Consider the following 16,664-nt stretch of genomic DNA (forward strand, 5'->3'; position numbering starts at 1 on the left):
TCACGTGAGATAGCTTTATATTTACGAAGATTCATCAGGGTGCTCTGGTCACTGTTGATGTTTCCCCTGATCCCGGTGTGACTTCCAGCCATTCTACCCGTGGGTTGGGCTGGGTTGCCTAACTCTGGCCTCTTCAGCTGGCCAAGAGCACAGGAATTACTAACAGTAACAACCATTCTGAGCAGGAGAAGGGCCACAGCAGTCCATATTGGGTCTTTTATGGGGTAGAGCAGTAGACAGTCCGTCAGCGCAGGGGAGAATCAGGGCTGAGCTTCATATTCTCTCTGGCACATCCCAAACAACCTAAAATTTGCATAGCTAGTTAATAGCCTAATGTCAGTAAACAACTTCAGAGTGTCTAAAATACACACCATCCAGGGATTCTGTTAGGAAAATGTGGCGCCGGACAACGTGACAAGGAAGATTTTAATTTAACGGCCATTAGAGACATTTACCGGACCAATATGCATTAGGGTGTCCACCCACGGTGCTCAGAATGACAGAAATCACATTTAGATTATGGTAATTCATCTTAAGAGAACAAGCAACTCATATAATGATGCAGCCAATAAAAATGTAATTTTCAAATATTTGCCAAAATGCAATTTGCGGGAAAACACAAATCAAAACAGCACTCCTGATTAGAACAGTTCCATATGTACCAGAGATGAAAATGTATGTTAGAAACTTAGAAAGAGGGGGATTCTAAAGATCCAACAACTAGGATGGGTTGCAAATGACTAAGATTGTGCCAATGGCTTCTGGACAACAAAATAAAATAAAGTTGATGAAAACCAATAGAACAGGAGAGAAATGGCATAGCGGTGGGTCCTATAGGGAAGTAAATTGAAATAAATTTGCCAAAATTATATAATTACTCCTGTCTATACAGAAATAAATTAAATCATTCAAAATACTTCATCAGAAAGCATGACTTAGCCACAGAGGAATCGAGGATCATTAGCATTATCATTTTAGAAAATAGCTGTGGATTGTTTCAAATCACAAGCCTGTAGGCCTATGCCTATTTGGGAAGCCTGTAATTTGGGTAGTGGCAATAGGCCCAGGGGTGAAAGTAAGGTGGTATGGTCCGGTACGGCGTGCCGGCAAAATAAATAGTGGGGGTACCACGTACCGGTAAAACATGAGCCTTTCACAATAATTAAAAACAAAATGTCAAGAAAACTGTAGGCTATAACACCACTTTCTATCATTACCGCATGTCAGAGGCATGAAAAATGAGTGAATCGACTTGAAAACGGTTGGTATAGCCTACGCTCCAAAATGGTTAAGACGAAAACACAGAAATTTGGCCAAGGCAGAGATGACTGGCCGACACCCAAACGCGCGGATAGCAATGGACATATACATTCTGGCCTAATTAAGTATTTGATCCCCTGCTGATTTTGTACGTTTGCCCACTGACAAAGACATGATCAGTCTACAGTCGTGGTCAAAAGTTTTGAGAATGACACAAGTATTGGTCTTCACAAAGTTCGCTGCTTCAGTGTTTTTAGATATTTTTGTCAGATGTTACTATGGTATACTGAAGTATAATTACAAGCATTCCATAAGTGTCAAAGGCTTTTATTGACAATTACATTAAGTTTATGCAAAGAGTCAATATTTGCGGTGTTGACCCTTCTTTTTCAAGACCTCTGCAATCCGCCCTGGCATGCTGTCAATTAACTTCTGAGCCACATCCCTGACTGATGGCAGCCCATTCTTGCATAATCAATGCTTGGAGTTTGTCCGAATTTGTGGGTTTTTGGTTGTCACCCGCCTCTTGAGGATTGACCACAAGTTCTCATTGGGATTAAGGTCTGGGGAGTTTCCTGGCCAAGGACCCAAAATGTCGATGTTTTGTTCCCAGAGCCACTTAGCTATCAATTTTGCCTCATGGCAAGGTGCTCCATCATGCTGGAAAAGGCATTGTTCATCACCAAACTGTTCTTGGATGGTTGAGAGAAGCTGCTCTCGGAGGATGTGTTGGTACCATTCTTTATTCATGGCTGTGTCCTTAGGCAAAATTGTGAGTGAGCCCACTCCCTTGGCTGAGAAGCAACCCCACACATGAATGGTCTCAGGATGCTTTACTGTTGGCATGACACAGGACTGATGGTTGTAGGGAACCGAAAGGTCGCTGGTTCTAATCCCCGAGCTGACTAGGTGAAAAATCTGCCGATGTGCCCTTGAGCAAGGCACTTAACCCTAATTGCTCATGTAAGTCGCTCTGGATAAGAGCGTCTGCTAAATGACAAAAAAAATATATATATACAGTGGGGAGAACAAGTATTTGATACACTGCCGATTTTGCAGGTTTTCCTACTTACAAAGCATGTAGAGGTCTGTAATTTTTATCATAGGTACACTTTAACTGTGAGAGACGGAATCTAAAACAAAAATCCAGAAAATCACATTGTATGATTTTTAAGTAATTAATTTGCATTTTATTGCATGACATAAGTATTTGATCACCTACCAACCAGTAAGAATTCCGGCTCTCACAGACCTGTTAGTTTTTCTTTAAGAAGCCCTCCTGTTCTCCACTCATTACCTGTATTAACTGCACCTGTTTGAACTCGTTACCTGTATAAAAAACACCTGTCCACACACTCAATCAAACAGACTCCAACCTCTCCACAATGGCCAAGACCAGAGAGCTGTGTAAGGACATCAGGGATCAAATTGTAGACCTGCACAAGGCTGGGATGGGCTACAGGACAATAGGCAAGCAGCTTGGTGAGAAGGCAACAACTGTTGGCGCAATTATTAGAAAATGGAAGAAGTTCAAGATGACGGTCAATCACCCTCGGTCTGGGACTCCATGCAAGATCTCACCTCGTGGGGCATCAATGATCATGAGGAAGGTGAGGGATCAGCCCAGAACTACACGGCAGGACCTGGTCAATGACCTGAAGAGAGCTGGGACCACAGTCTCAAAGGAAACCATTAGTAACACACTACGCCGTCATGGATTAAAATCCTGCAGCGCACGCAAGGTCCCCCTGCTCAAGCCAGCGCATGTCCAAGCCCGTCTGAAGTTTGCCAATGACCATCTGGATGATCCAGAGGAGGAATGGGAGAAGGTCATGTGGTCTGATGAGACAAAAATAGAGCTTTTTGGTCTAAACTCCACTCGCCGTGTTTGGAGGAAGAAGAAGGATGAGTACAACCCCAAGAACACCATCCCAACCGTGAAGAATGGAGGTGGAAACATCATTCTTTGGGGATGCTTTTCTGCAAAGGGGACAGGACAACTGCACCGTATTGAGGGGAGGATGGATGGGGCCATGTATCGCGAGATCTTGGCCAACAACCTCCTTCCCTCAGTAAGAGCATTGAAGATGGGTCGTGGCTGGGTCTTCCAGCATGACAACGACCCGAAACACACAGCCAGGGCAACTAAGGAGTGGCTCCGTAAGAAGCATCTCAAGGTCCTGGAGTGGCCTAGCCAGTCTCCAGACCTGAACACAATAGAAAATCTTTGGAGGGAGCTGAAAGTCTGTATTGCCCAGCGACAGCCCCGAAACCTGAAGGATCTGGAGAAGGTCTGTATGGAGGAGTGGGCCAAAATCCCTGCTGCAGTGTGTGCAAACCTGGTCAAGACCTACAGGAAACGTATGATCTCTGTAATTGCAAACAAAGGTTTCTGTACCAAATATTAAGTTCTGCTTTTCTGATGTATCAAATACTTATGTCATGCAATAAAATGCTAATTAATTACTTAAAAATCATACAATGTTATTTTCTGGATTTTTGTTTTAGATTCCGTCTCTCGCAGTTGAAGTGTACCTATGATAAAAATGACAGGCCTCTACATGCTTTGTAAGTAGGAAAACCTGCAAAATCGGCAGTGTATCAAATACTTGTTCTCCCCACTGTATGTATATATATATATACACATATACATACATACATACATACATACATACACATACATACATACATACATATACAGTTGAAGTCGGAGGTTTACATACACCTTTAGCCAAATACATTTAAACTTTAATCCTAGTAAAAATTCCCTGTCTTATTAGGTCAGTTAGGATCACCACTTTATTTTAAAAATGTGAAATGTTAGAATAATAGTAGAGAGAATGATTTATTTCAGCTTTTATTTCTTTCATCACATTCCCAGTGGGTCAGGAGTTGACATACACTCAATTAGTATTTGGTAGCATTGCCTTTAAATTGAAGTTTTAAAACGTTTTGGGTAGCCTTCCACAAGCTTCCCACAATAAGTTGTGTGAATTTTGGCCCATTCCTCCTGACAGAGCTGGTGTAACTGAGTCAGGTTTGTAGGCCTCCTTGCTTGCACACGCTTTTTCAGTTCTGCCCACACATTTTCTATAGGATTCAGGTCAGGGCTTTGTGATGGCCACCCCAATACCTTGACTTTGTTGTCCTTAAGCAATTTTGCCACAACTTTGGAAGTATGCTTGGGGTCATTGTCCATTTGGAAGACCCATTTGCGACCAAGCTTTAACTTCCTGACTGATGTCTTGAGATGTTGCTTCAATATATCCACATCATTTTCCTTCCTCATGATGCCATCTATTTTGTGAAGTGCAACACACCCTCCTGCAGCAAAGCACCCCCACAGCATGATGCTGCCACCCCCGTGCTTCATGGTTGGGATGGTGTTCTTTGGCTTGCAAGTACCCCCTTTTTCCTCCAAACACAACGATGGTCATTATGGCCAAACAGTTCTATTTTTGTTTCATCAGACCCGAGGACATTTCTCCAAAAAGTACAATCTTTGTCCCCATGTGCAGTTGCAAACTGTTTTTTTAATGGCGGTTTTGGAGCAGTGGCTTCTTCCTTGCTGAGCGGCCTTTCAGGTTATGTCAATATAGGACTAGTTTTACTGTGGATACAGATACTTTTGTACCTGTTTCCTCCAGCATCTTCACAAGGTCCTTTGCTGTTGATCTCCAATTGATTTGCACTTTTCGCACCAAAATACGTTCATCTCTAGGAGACAGAACGCGTCTCCTTCCTGAGCGGTATGATGGCTGCGTGGTCCCATGGTGTTTGTACAGATGAACGTGGTACCTTCAGGCGTTTGGAAATTGCTCCCAAGGATGAACCAGACTTATGGAGGTCTACAATTTCTTTTCTGGTGTCTTGGCTGATTTCTTTTGATTTTCCCATGATGTCAAGCAAAGAGGCACTGCGTTTGAAGGTAGGCCTTGAAATACATCCACAGGTACATCTCCAATTGAAATGATGTCAATTATCCTATCAGAAGCTTCTAAAGCCATGACATCATTTTCTTGAATTTTCCAAGCTGTTTAAAAGGCACAGTCCTTAGTGTAGGTAAACTTCTGACCCACTGGAATTGTCTGTAAACAATTGTTGGAAAAATTACTTGTGTCATGCACAAAGTAGATGTCCTAACCGACTTCCCAAAACTATAGTTTGTTAACAAGACATTTGTGGAGTGGTTGAAAAACAAGTTTTAATGACTCCAACCTAAGTGTATGTAAACTTCCGACAACAACTGTACATATATATATATACACATATCCTTTAAAACATTTGATTTCCCTTTATTACTTTCCAACCTCACCACCCCTTCCCTAATTGGAGTAAACTAGTGAACAACAACGCTTAGGCCTCTACTTCCATCTTATACATACTATATACATTTTATGGACACAGTCAATTTTACAATAATTATATTTTGTTTGTTTTTACTCCTGAACTTCCTCTACCCTCAACCTCTCCGATCATTTTCATGATGTCCATCCGGTTTGCTTCTATATGCCATATCTTTCTAACTGTGCTCTTTCACAAAAGCTCCCAACCTATAACGTATATACTTATTATGGACACAGTATGCTTTACATTAGTTATCTTGTTGTTGTTAGTTGTTATTAGTCCCATCCTTCAGCTCCATTCAACACCACCCATCTATCTCTTAACACCATCCATATTGGATTTCTATTTGCCATATATTTTTCAACTGTACTGTGATGTTTCACAAACGTTCTGAACCCTTCTATTCTCATTGTTTCTACAGATTGTAAATTGAAAAGAAACATTTTTGCTAAAAGTATTATTATATTATTGATCGATTGACTATGACTTTTCAGATCACCCAGTAGTGCTATCTGCAGGGTTAGCTCCAGGTAAATATTGCAATCCTTCAGCCATTCCTGGATCTGTGTCCAAAAACAAGCTACAAATGGACAGTACCAAAACAAAGGATCTAATGATTCTGTCTCTTTGCAGCAAAATCTGCAGAGCTGGGAAGATTGTATCCCCCATATAAATAACATTATATTGGTAGCAAGAATTTTGTATAATAAATTAAATTGAACAATTCTAAGTTTTAAATCCAGCGTCGTTTTGCGTATCAGTTCATAAACACTATGCCATGGAATCGGTACGTCAAAAATCTCTTCCCAACTATTTTGCAATCTATATGGGACGGCTGTCAATCCTTTGGTCCTTAAATGAAACTGATATACTTTTTCATTTATCACAATTTTCTTTAACCAATTATGTTCTTTAATGCAGGGCCAACAGACAAGTTCCTTACTTTATCATTACACTTTCTAGTGTTTTGTGTAACAGATGTCTCTTTCCATTCACCACTCTTTGGAGGCTGGAAATATATTACGAGTGGATGAACGTGTGCGGGTAGCATAGTAAATCAAATCGTATTCGTCACATGCGCCGAATACAACACTGAAATGCTTACTTACAAGCCCTTAACCAAAAATGCAGTTAAGTAAATAGAGTCTTAGTGCCAGCGTCGGTTTGTAGTGGTAAACAGACAGCTACAAAAAATATAGATCAAAACTCTCTTGGTAGATTAATTTTTATTTTTATTTTATTTAACCTTTATTTAACTATGCAAGTCAGTTAAGGACAAATTCTTATTTATAATGACGGCCTACACCGGCCAAACCCAGACGACGCTGGGCCAATTGTGCGCCGCCCTATGGGACTCCCAATCACGGCCGGATGTGATACAGCCTGGAATCGAACCAGGGGGTTTGTAGTGACGCCTCAAGCACTGAGATGCAGTGCCTTAGACCGCTGCGCCACTCGGGAGCCCAGATAGATAGTGTGGTCTACAGCTTATCATGAAGTACTCTACCTCAGGCAAGCAATGCCTCGAGACTACCTTTATATTAGACATCGCGCACCAGCTGTTATTGACAAATAGACACACACCCCCACCCCTCGTCTTATCAGACGTAGCTGTTCTGTACTGCCGATTCACGGAAAACCCAGCCAACTGTATATTATCCGTGTCGTCGTTCAGCCACGAGTCGGTGAAACATAAGATATTACAGTTTTTAATGTCCCGTTGGTAGGATAGTCTCGAACGGAGCTCATCCAGTTTATTCTCCAGTGATTGCACGTTAGCTAATAGAACTGATGGTAGAGGCAGGTTACCCACTCGTCGCCGAATTCTCACAAGGCAGCCTAATCTCCGTCCCCTGTATTTCCTTATTTCCTTCATGCGAATGACGGGGATTTGGGCCTTGTCTGGGAGCAACATTCTATCCTTTGCGTCCAACTCATTGAAGAAAAACTCTTCGTCCAGTTCGAGATTAGTAATCACTGTTCTGATGTCCAGAAGCTATTTTCGGTCATAAGAGACAGTAGCATCAACAATATGTACAAAATAAGTTACAAACAATGCGAAAAAACACACAAAATAGCACAATTGGTTAGGAGGCCGTAAAAAAGCGGCAGCCATCCCCTCTGGCACCATTCTTCCTTCTTCCATCTTAGTAAAGTAGCCCTTTGAAGTGATTGTTTCACAATCAGATGAAAACATCATGACTGGTTGTGTTTATGCCACAATAAAAAGTTAATACATTTTAAAAGTTAAATGACAAATCTTTACGACTAGGCCCACAGAGATCCTATTGAATGAATAGGGATTCTATATGTATTCTATGATTAGGCCCATAAAGAATGTTGGTGCAAGCGTGTGCACATATAGGAGTAGAAATTAATTCTACTTTCAACCCCAAATAGGCCTAGCTGATTATTGAGTTGCGGCCGTCCGTGAAAAGCATCTAAAATATGTGTGAAGGTAATGTGTGTTGAGTATAATTTAAAATGTTGAGACAAGAAGAAGGGGACGGGTGTGTGGTGAAGATATAGAGGCCAGTCTCTCTCCAGAATGGCTCAGCTGTCTCCAGCCAATTCTTGCGCATTCATTGTTTAATTGTGTGAATTGTTTGCCCTTTGATTGTCTATTTTGATAAACTCCCGATTAGAGCTGACAGGCTGAGAAGAGAGATGAATGCGATTGAAATAACCAGCATTTTCATCATATTTTATACGGTTTTTATTTGTCCGCTTTATGTAGCTTATTTTTACTTAGTTGACAATGGAAGTTATAGGCCTACTGATGCGTTGGCTTATAGGCTATGAGTTCCATGCGCTCATGTCTTAAGCCGCCAATGGATCACGGTGTATCAATGTGTCCATATGGCTCTAGCATTAGTTTAATTTTAACTTTTTGAGTTTTATAATTTTTTATTCAGATTTCTATGATTAACCACATGACAATGATTTTGAGAAACTAAAACGTTATTATTTAAATGAAACTGTTCCACGGAAATGTGCATACAGTGAGGGAAAAATGTATTTGATCCCCTGCTGATTTTGTACGTTTGCCCACTGACAAAGAAATGATCAGTGTATAATTTTAATGGTAGGTTTATTTGAACAGTGAGAGACAGAATAACAACAACAAAAATCCAGAAAAACACATGTAAAAATTGTTATAAATTGATTTGCATTTTAATGAGGGAAATAAGTATTTGACCCCTCTGCAAAACATGACTTAGTACTTGGTGGCAAAACCCTTGTTGGCAATCACAGAGGTCAGACGTTTCTTGTAGTTGCCCACCAGGTTTGCACACATCTCAGGAGGGATTTTGTCCCACTCCTCTTTGCAGATCTTCTCCAAGTCATTAAGGTTTTGAGGCTGACGTTTGGCAACTCGAACCTTCAGCTCCCTCCACAGATTTTCTATGGGATTAAGGTCTGGAGACTGGCTAGGCCACTCCAGGACCTTAATGTGCTTCTTCTTGAGCCACTCCTTTGTTGCCTTGGCCGTGTGTTTTGGGTCATTGTCATGCTGGAATACCCATCCACGACCCATTTTCAATGCCCTGGCTGAGGGAAGGAGGTTCTCACCCAAGATTTGACGGTACATGGCCCCGTCCATCGTCCCTTTGATGCAGTGAAGTTGTCCTGTCCCCTTAGCAGAAAAACACCCCCAAAGCATAATGTTTCCACCTCCATGTTTGACGGTGGGGATGGTGTTCTTGGGGTCATAGGCAGTATTCCTCCTCCTCCAAACACGGCGAGTTGAGTTGATGCCAAAGAGCTCCATTTTGGTCTCATCTGACCACAACACTTTCACCCAGTTCTCCTCTGAATCATTCAGATGTTCATTGGCAAACTTCAGACGGGCATGTATATGTGCTTTCTTGAGCAGGGGGACCTTGCGGGCGCTGCAGGATTTCAGTCCTTCACGGCGTAGTGTGTTACCAATTGTTTTCTTGGTGACTATGGTCCCAGCTGCCTTGAGATCATTGACAAGATCCTCCCGTGTAGTTCTGGGCTGATTCCTCACCGTTCTCATGATCATTGCCACTCCACGAGGTGAGATCTTGCATGGAGCCCCAGGCCGAGGGAGATTGACAGTTCTTTTGTGTTTCTTCCATTTGCGAATAATCGCACCGTTGTCACCTTCTCACCAAGCTGCTTGGCGATGGTCTTGTAGCCCATTCCAGCCATGTGTCGGTCTACAATCTTGTCCCTGACATCCTTGGAGAGCTCTTTGGTCTTGGCCATGGTGGAGAGTTTGGAATCTGATTGATTGATTGCTTCTGTGGACAGGTGTCTTTTATACAGGTAACAAGCTGAGATTAGGAGCACTCCCTTTAAGAGTCTGCTCCTAATCTCAGCTCGTTACCTGTATAAAAGACACCTGGGAGCCAGAAATCTTTCTGATTGAGAGGGGGTCAAATACTTATTTCCCTCATTAAAATGCAAATCATTTATAACATTTTTGACATGTGTTTTTCTGGATGTTTTTGTTGTTATTCTGTCTCTCACTGTTCAAATAAACCTACCATTAAAATTATAGACTGATCATTTCTTTGTCAGTGGGCAAACGTACAAAATCAGCAGGGGATCAAATACTTTTTTCCCCTCACTGTATGAAAATCATAACTGGCACGCAGATCGGCAGAAATGGAAAGATAAATTGTAAGCTTCCCCAAACTTGAAACTCACATGCCTATGAAGTCTTAATAAAATAATTGCCTCTACCTTTTCATTGTCGGATTTTGACTAAGGGCTACTTTGAAGCAAGGTAAGAGATGTCTCATGAAATAAAACACTCAGGTTAAAAAAAATTAAGTATGTTTTCAAAATGCATACTGCCTCCAGCTCACATTGTAAAGTGGTGGGTGACGCCGATAGTCTGTTGCCTACACTTTTAGCCTATGGTGAATGGGAGGCACGCTTCAATTACCAACTGAGAAATAAAAATAGCAGCTATTTTTAAATCGTGCACCAAAACAGTTAACACGCAATTGCATCTAGAATTGTTGCACAATGAATGGGCTTATAAAAGCACGTTTTAGGCTACTAATGCAGCAACCAGCTGAGGAGCTACAGGAGAAATCCCGCTCAAAATAGGCTTTCTATGCTGTGCGCATGTGATAGTTGTGTTGGATAAATAAGATAGTCCTCATTTAGCCTAACGAAAATACACACACGCCAATTTAATTCCCCTAAATTATGCAAATTAACATATAGACCAGGGATCATCAACTAGATTCAGCCGCGGGCCGATTTTTTTTGTAGCGGATGGTCGGGGGACGGAAATAATTTGTAGACTGCAAATTGACCGCAAGAAGCCCAAACAGATATAATGTTTGACTAAGACATAATAATTTCAAACCTTGCCTACATTTGTATACGATCACGTGTCTCTCTATTATGCATGGGAATACTTGGGAACAGATTTCTTAAAATAAAATCACGCTGATTTTCTGTTGTTTTACAGTCTTTTATTTCCAACAATGAAAATTCCACACAACAAAAAGACAAAAGAAGAGAAGAACCCTTCATCAAAAAAAGAGAGGTAAAATATGTATTTATGCTATGCTGTATACGGCCAAGATATAGGCTATAGATGCAGTAGAGGTAAATCGAACTCCACCAAAACAATGTAATTACTATGGAAACGCGTGGGGGAAAGATCCCAAGTGTCCTCATTGCCCACCAGCAAAATCTGCCCACATTTAGGCTATTGTTTATGTGTATTTCACACTATGTTGAGGGAAAAATAGGAGTATAATGCTGGTATGGATGTCAACCCCAACACATGTTCATGTCATCTTTACCAATCCACTGCATTACAGTTAAAAATGGCTGACTACCACCACCGATTACTTTTCGCTAGCTATACTAACCATCTTATACAAATGGGAGATTGCATTTAGCAGTCACTTCTTCTAAACCTGAAAAGGGAAAACGTCTACATGTTATGCAGCAAAAACAGCCAAATATATCCAAATCGAACTTAAGTAACCACATTGTGGGCCTTTTACAATACATAAATCATGACGGAGTTGACGAATATCCACTTTGTTCCATCAGATTTGTTGAATGTGGGCCAATCTGGTCAATGGAACATCTGCGTTCTATTGACTCCTTTACCGCATCTAAACTGGTAGCTGTATTGTGTAAGCATACATGGCAAGCAAGGGAAAAGACGGGGTATTGTCCCTCTCTACTATATACAGTAGGCCTATAACTTAAGGGGTTGGGGTCCGATCAGGCTGAGGATTTATACGTTGATGATGAATAAGAAAACAAAGCATATCTACTTTCATTTCCACTCCTCCGACTAGAGTTTTAACTAAGTAAACAATCATGTGCACTGAGCTCAACCCTGAACTCCCAAAATGTTGTATCAGCAACATTTTGGGAGCGTTCCTATTCTGGGGGGCTGGGGCGCACAGTGACGGCAACAAAGCGGCCATTTTCCTGACCCAGTTTCCCGGTGGCGTTCCGGAGTGTTCCCTGAGCTACAGATGAAAAGGCACGAAGACAATTAGGCCCACCGCGTCTAAATAGCATAACCAGCGTCACAATGACAGGAAAAAAGTGCTACACACCGAACGAACGGGTGTCATTCGCACACAATGCACACTGGAAAAATGGACACACGCAAGCACAGTCAGCACGCACGCACACACACGTATGCACAAACCGAAACCAGGATGTTTCCTTCCTTTGTCATGGATCCCCACGTGATGACAACATGAAGATAATGATTTCAATGATCTCCTCTTCACAAAGCAACCACCTAGACACAAACACACAGCCACAGAGTGCGTAGGCCTACATCTCAGCAGTCAAAAGCAGCATCCTCTCCTCTTCATCAATTTTGGATTGCAGAGAACTGATAACTGGGGTTTGATACAAGTCAGTTACATATAAAGCAGGTCCAAAGCCAGGGTCAAGATTAGAAGCTATAGGCCAGGGACTGAAGCTATGGCAGCTTTGACGGTCAGGCAGAGCAGAGTGTGAAGTGGGCCTCTCTGTATACACACAAGCAGCCTAATCTCCAGCCTGATCGGCCAGTGGGGTTGGTCACCCGTGTCACATTCCCCAGTGACACACACACACACACACACACACACACACACACAAAGAAGGGACGTCATAAGCTGTAAGGGACTCTCTCTATTCTCGGTTCCTCAGTTTCTTTCTTTCACAATCTGTATTATTCTACCTCTTTCGTCCTCTGTTCCTCCGCTTCATACTCTATTCTCTCTCCCTCCACCTCCATATACTTTTTCATGGTTCTTCAGTGTGAGATTTAGGGTGGGGCAGTTTTAACACCTTGCAGCACAAGGCTAGCTAACAGAGATAAGGCTTCCCAGTCAACTCTTTTCCAGGCAGGTACCACTGATTACACTAACACTACACAGTCAGGTCATTCAACTTCCCAACATGCCTTCCTGTCCTTCAAGGACCATATGAAATACTACTCTTCCCTGTCACCTTGGCTCTGCATGAAACCACAAGGCACGAGAGGCAGTGTTATAACCTGATTATAGACACAGCTAAGGAGTGCTGTTAGGTTGTTAGGGAGGAGGTGGAAGTAGCATGGCTGATATGACAGCTCCTTACCGATTCGTCCAGGGCGAAACGCAGGCAGCCATGTTCATACAACACAAAGAACCTCCGCTGCCATTTCTGTTGGGAGAAAGAGGAACATCATTAGCACTTCATCTGAAGATCTGCTTATAAACTATTAAGAAACAGCCTATAAACTAATACTGTATACAATTTCTGCAGGGAAAGAGGAGCATTGTTATTGGGCTGAAACCAAACCAACACTTAAGCTTCAACATGTCCTGGGACTAATAGTGTGTAGTGAACATATAGCTAAGAGATGCTTAAAGATACAATAACATAAATCCGAGAACCCTCCGCCTGTAGTCTGGGTACCAGTCGTTTTACAGTGCCTTGCAGAAGTATTTATCCCCCTTGGCGTTTTTGCTATTTTGTTGCATTACAACCTGTAATTTAAATGGATTTTTATTTGGATTTCATGTAATGGACATACACAAAATAGTCCAAATTGGTGAAGTGAAAAAAATAACTTATTTCAAAGAATGATAAAAAAATAAATAACGGAAAAGTGGTGTGTGCATATGTGTTTACCCCCTTTGCTATGAAGCCCCTAAATAAGATCTGGTGCAACCAATTACCTTCAGAAGTCACATAATTAGTTAAATAAAGTCCACCTGTGTGCAATCTAAGTGTCACATGATCTGTCACATGATCTCAGTATATATATACACCTGTTCTGAAAGGCCCCAGAGTCTGCAACACCACTAATCAATGGGCACCACCAAGCAAGCGGCACCATGAAGACCAAGGAGCTCTCCAAACAGGTCAGGGACAAAGTTGTGGCGAAGTACAGATCAGGGTTGGGTTCTAAAAAAATATAAGAAACTTTGAACATCCCAAAGAGCACCATTAAATCCATTATTAAAAAATGGAAAGAATATGGCACCACAACAAACCTGCCAAGAGAGGGCCGCCCACCAAAACTCACAGACCAGGCAAGGAGGGCATTAATCAGAGAGGCAACAAAGAGACCAAAGATAACCCTGAAGGAGCTGCAAAGCTCCACAGCGGAGATTGGAGTATCTGTCCATAGGACCACTTTAAGCCGTACACTACGGAAGAGTGGCCAGAAAAAAGCCATTGCTTAAAGAAAGAAATAAGCAAACACGTTTGGTTTTCGCCAAAAGCCATGTGGGAGACTCCCCAAACATATGGAAGAAGGTACTCAGGTCAGATGAGACTAAAATTGAGCTTTTTGCCCATCAAGGAAAACGCTTTGTCTGGCGCAAACCCAACACCTCTCATCACCCCGAGAACACCATCCCCACAGTGAAGCATGGTGGTGGCAGCATCATGCTGTGGGGTTGTTTTTCATCAGCAGGGACTGGGAAACTGGTCAGAATTGAAGGAACGATGGATGGCGCTAAACACTGGGAAATTCTTGAGGGAAACCTGTTTCAGTCTTCCAGAGATTTGAGACTGGGATGGAGGTTCACCTTCCAGCAGGATAATGACCCTAAGCATACTGCTAAAGCAACACTCAAGTGGTTTAAGGGGAAACATTTAAATGTCTTGGAATGGCCTAGTCAAAGCCCAGACCTAAATCCAATTGAGAATCTGTGGTATGACTTAAAGATTGCTGTACACCAGCGGAACCCATCCAACTTGAAGGAGCTGGAGCAGTTTTGCCTTGAAGAATGGGCAAAAATCCCAGTGGCCAGATGTGCCAAGCTTATAGAGTCATACCCCAAGAGAATTGCAGCTGTAATTGCTGCAAAAAGCAGCAATTACAAGTTCTTTTTTTTGACTTATTTCTTGTTTGTTTCACAAGGAAAAATATTTTGCATCTTCAAAGTGGTAGGCATGTTGTGTAAATCAAATGATACAAACCCTCCCAAAAAAGCAATTTTATTTCCAGGTTGTAAGGCAACAAAATAGGAAAAATGCCAAGGGGGGCAAGCCACTGTAGCTAACACTCCTTGCCACTCCTGCCATTCCTGGTAATTCCTATGTATTTGGCAAATGACATGGAGAACAAGGAGTGGAATGAAATAGCTGAACAGATAAGGCAAACAGGCAACTTCACCTGGGAACTCATTCATAAATTAAGCAATGGTGGGTTTATACTTTATAGTTTACAATAGCACTTTCATATTAGTACCCAATATTGCATTATTTGAACTAATGATAACTAGCTACCAAGTGGCTGGACCAGTTTTCCCAAAAGTGAACGATGGTATTTGTCACATGCTTCGTAAACAACCGGTGTAGACTTATAGTGAAATGCTTACTTAGGGGCCCTTCCCAACAATGCTGAGAGAAAGAACATTGAGAAATAATAGAAAAGTAATAACACGTAATAAACACACAATGAGTAACGATAACTTGGCTATATACACAGGGTACCAGTACCGAGTCAATTTGCAGGGGTATGAGGTAATTGAGGTAGAAATGTACATATAACTAGGTATAAAGTGACTAGGCAACAGGATAGATAAACAGTAGCAGCAGCATATGTGATGAGTCAAGAACGTTAGTGCAAAAAGGGTCAATGCAGATAGTCCTGGTAGCTATTTGTTTAACTATTCAAATAACTATTTAGCAGTCTTATGGTTTGGGGGAAGAAGCTGTTCAGGGTCCTGTTGGTTCCAGACTTGGTGCATCAGTACTGCTTGACGTGCGGTAGCAGAGAGAACAGTCTATGACTTGGGTGGCTGGAGTCTTTGACAGATTTTAGGGCCTTCCTCTGACACCGCCTGGTATACAGGTCCTTGATGTCAGGGAGCTCGGCCCCAGCGATGTACTGGGCAGTACGCACTACCCTCTGTAGCGCCTTGCGGTCGGATGCCAAGCAGTTGCCATACCAAGCAGTGATGCAGCCAGTCAAGATGCTCTCAATTGTGCAGCTGTAGAACTTTGAGGATCTGAGGGCCCATGCCAAATCTTTTGAGCCTCCTGAGGTGAAAGAGGCGTTGTCATGACCCTCTTCACGACTGTGTTGGTGTGTGGACCATGAAAGATCCTTAGTGATGTGGACACCGAGGAGCTTGAAGCTCTGGATCCGCTCCACTACAGCCCTGTCGATGTGAATGGGGGCGTGCTCGGCCATCCGTTTCCTGTAGTCCACGATCAGCTCCTTTGTCTTGCTGACGTTGAGGGAGAGGTTGTTGTCCTGGCACCACACTGCCAGGTCTCTGACCTCCAATCTACTAAGCTTACCTGAATGAAATATATTAAACTGATCATGACTAGATTGAATCTCATGTCACTGTGATTGGCTAGTCAACATGATATGTCTCAACTTTAAACAATGCAAATTTTGTTTAGCTTCTTTCTATTCTGTGGCTGCATGAAATAGCAAGCATGACATGAATTCAGCGATTACATTTGTTTACTTAATCTTTGTGGCTCCCTGATGAAACAGTAACATCTATTACTGTAGTTAGTCTTAGCCAACCTGCCCTCTCTAGAACATAAAAAACAGTTCAGTACTAGAAGTTGTTAGTTTCGGTACT

At 42.1% G+C, this 16,664-nt stretch overlaps 1 protein-coding gene across 1 annotated transcript in view; it reads right to left on the reverse strand.

The window, feature by feature from the left end:
- The window catches only part of LOC311124366 (myosin phosphatase Rho-interacting protein-like), a gene marked incomplete at its 3' end in the record, with an annotated part of 34,890 nt that overhangs the window by 8,920 nt on the left and 9,306 nt on the right, over window positions 1-16,664 (reverse strand). Inside the window, exon 3 of the mRNA XM_084198529.1 lies at window positions 13,204-13,269. Coding sequence (XP_084054655.1) covers window positions 13,204-13,269 — 66 coding nt within the window. The remainder of the gene's footprint in view (window positions 1-13,203; window positions 13,270-16,664) is intronic.

Source organism: Coregonus lavaretus (assembly GCF_964263955.1).
Source record: "Coregonus lavaretus genome assembly, contig: HAP1_SCAFFOLD_763, whole genome shotgun sequence".
Taxonomy (NCBI): Eukaryota; Metazoa; Chordata; class Actinopteri; order Salmoniformes; family Salmonidae; genus Coregonus; species Coregonus lavaretus.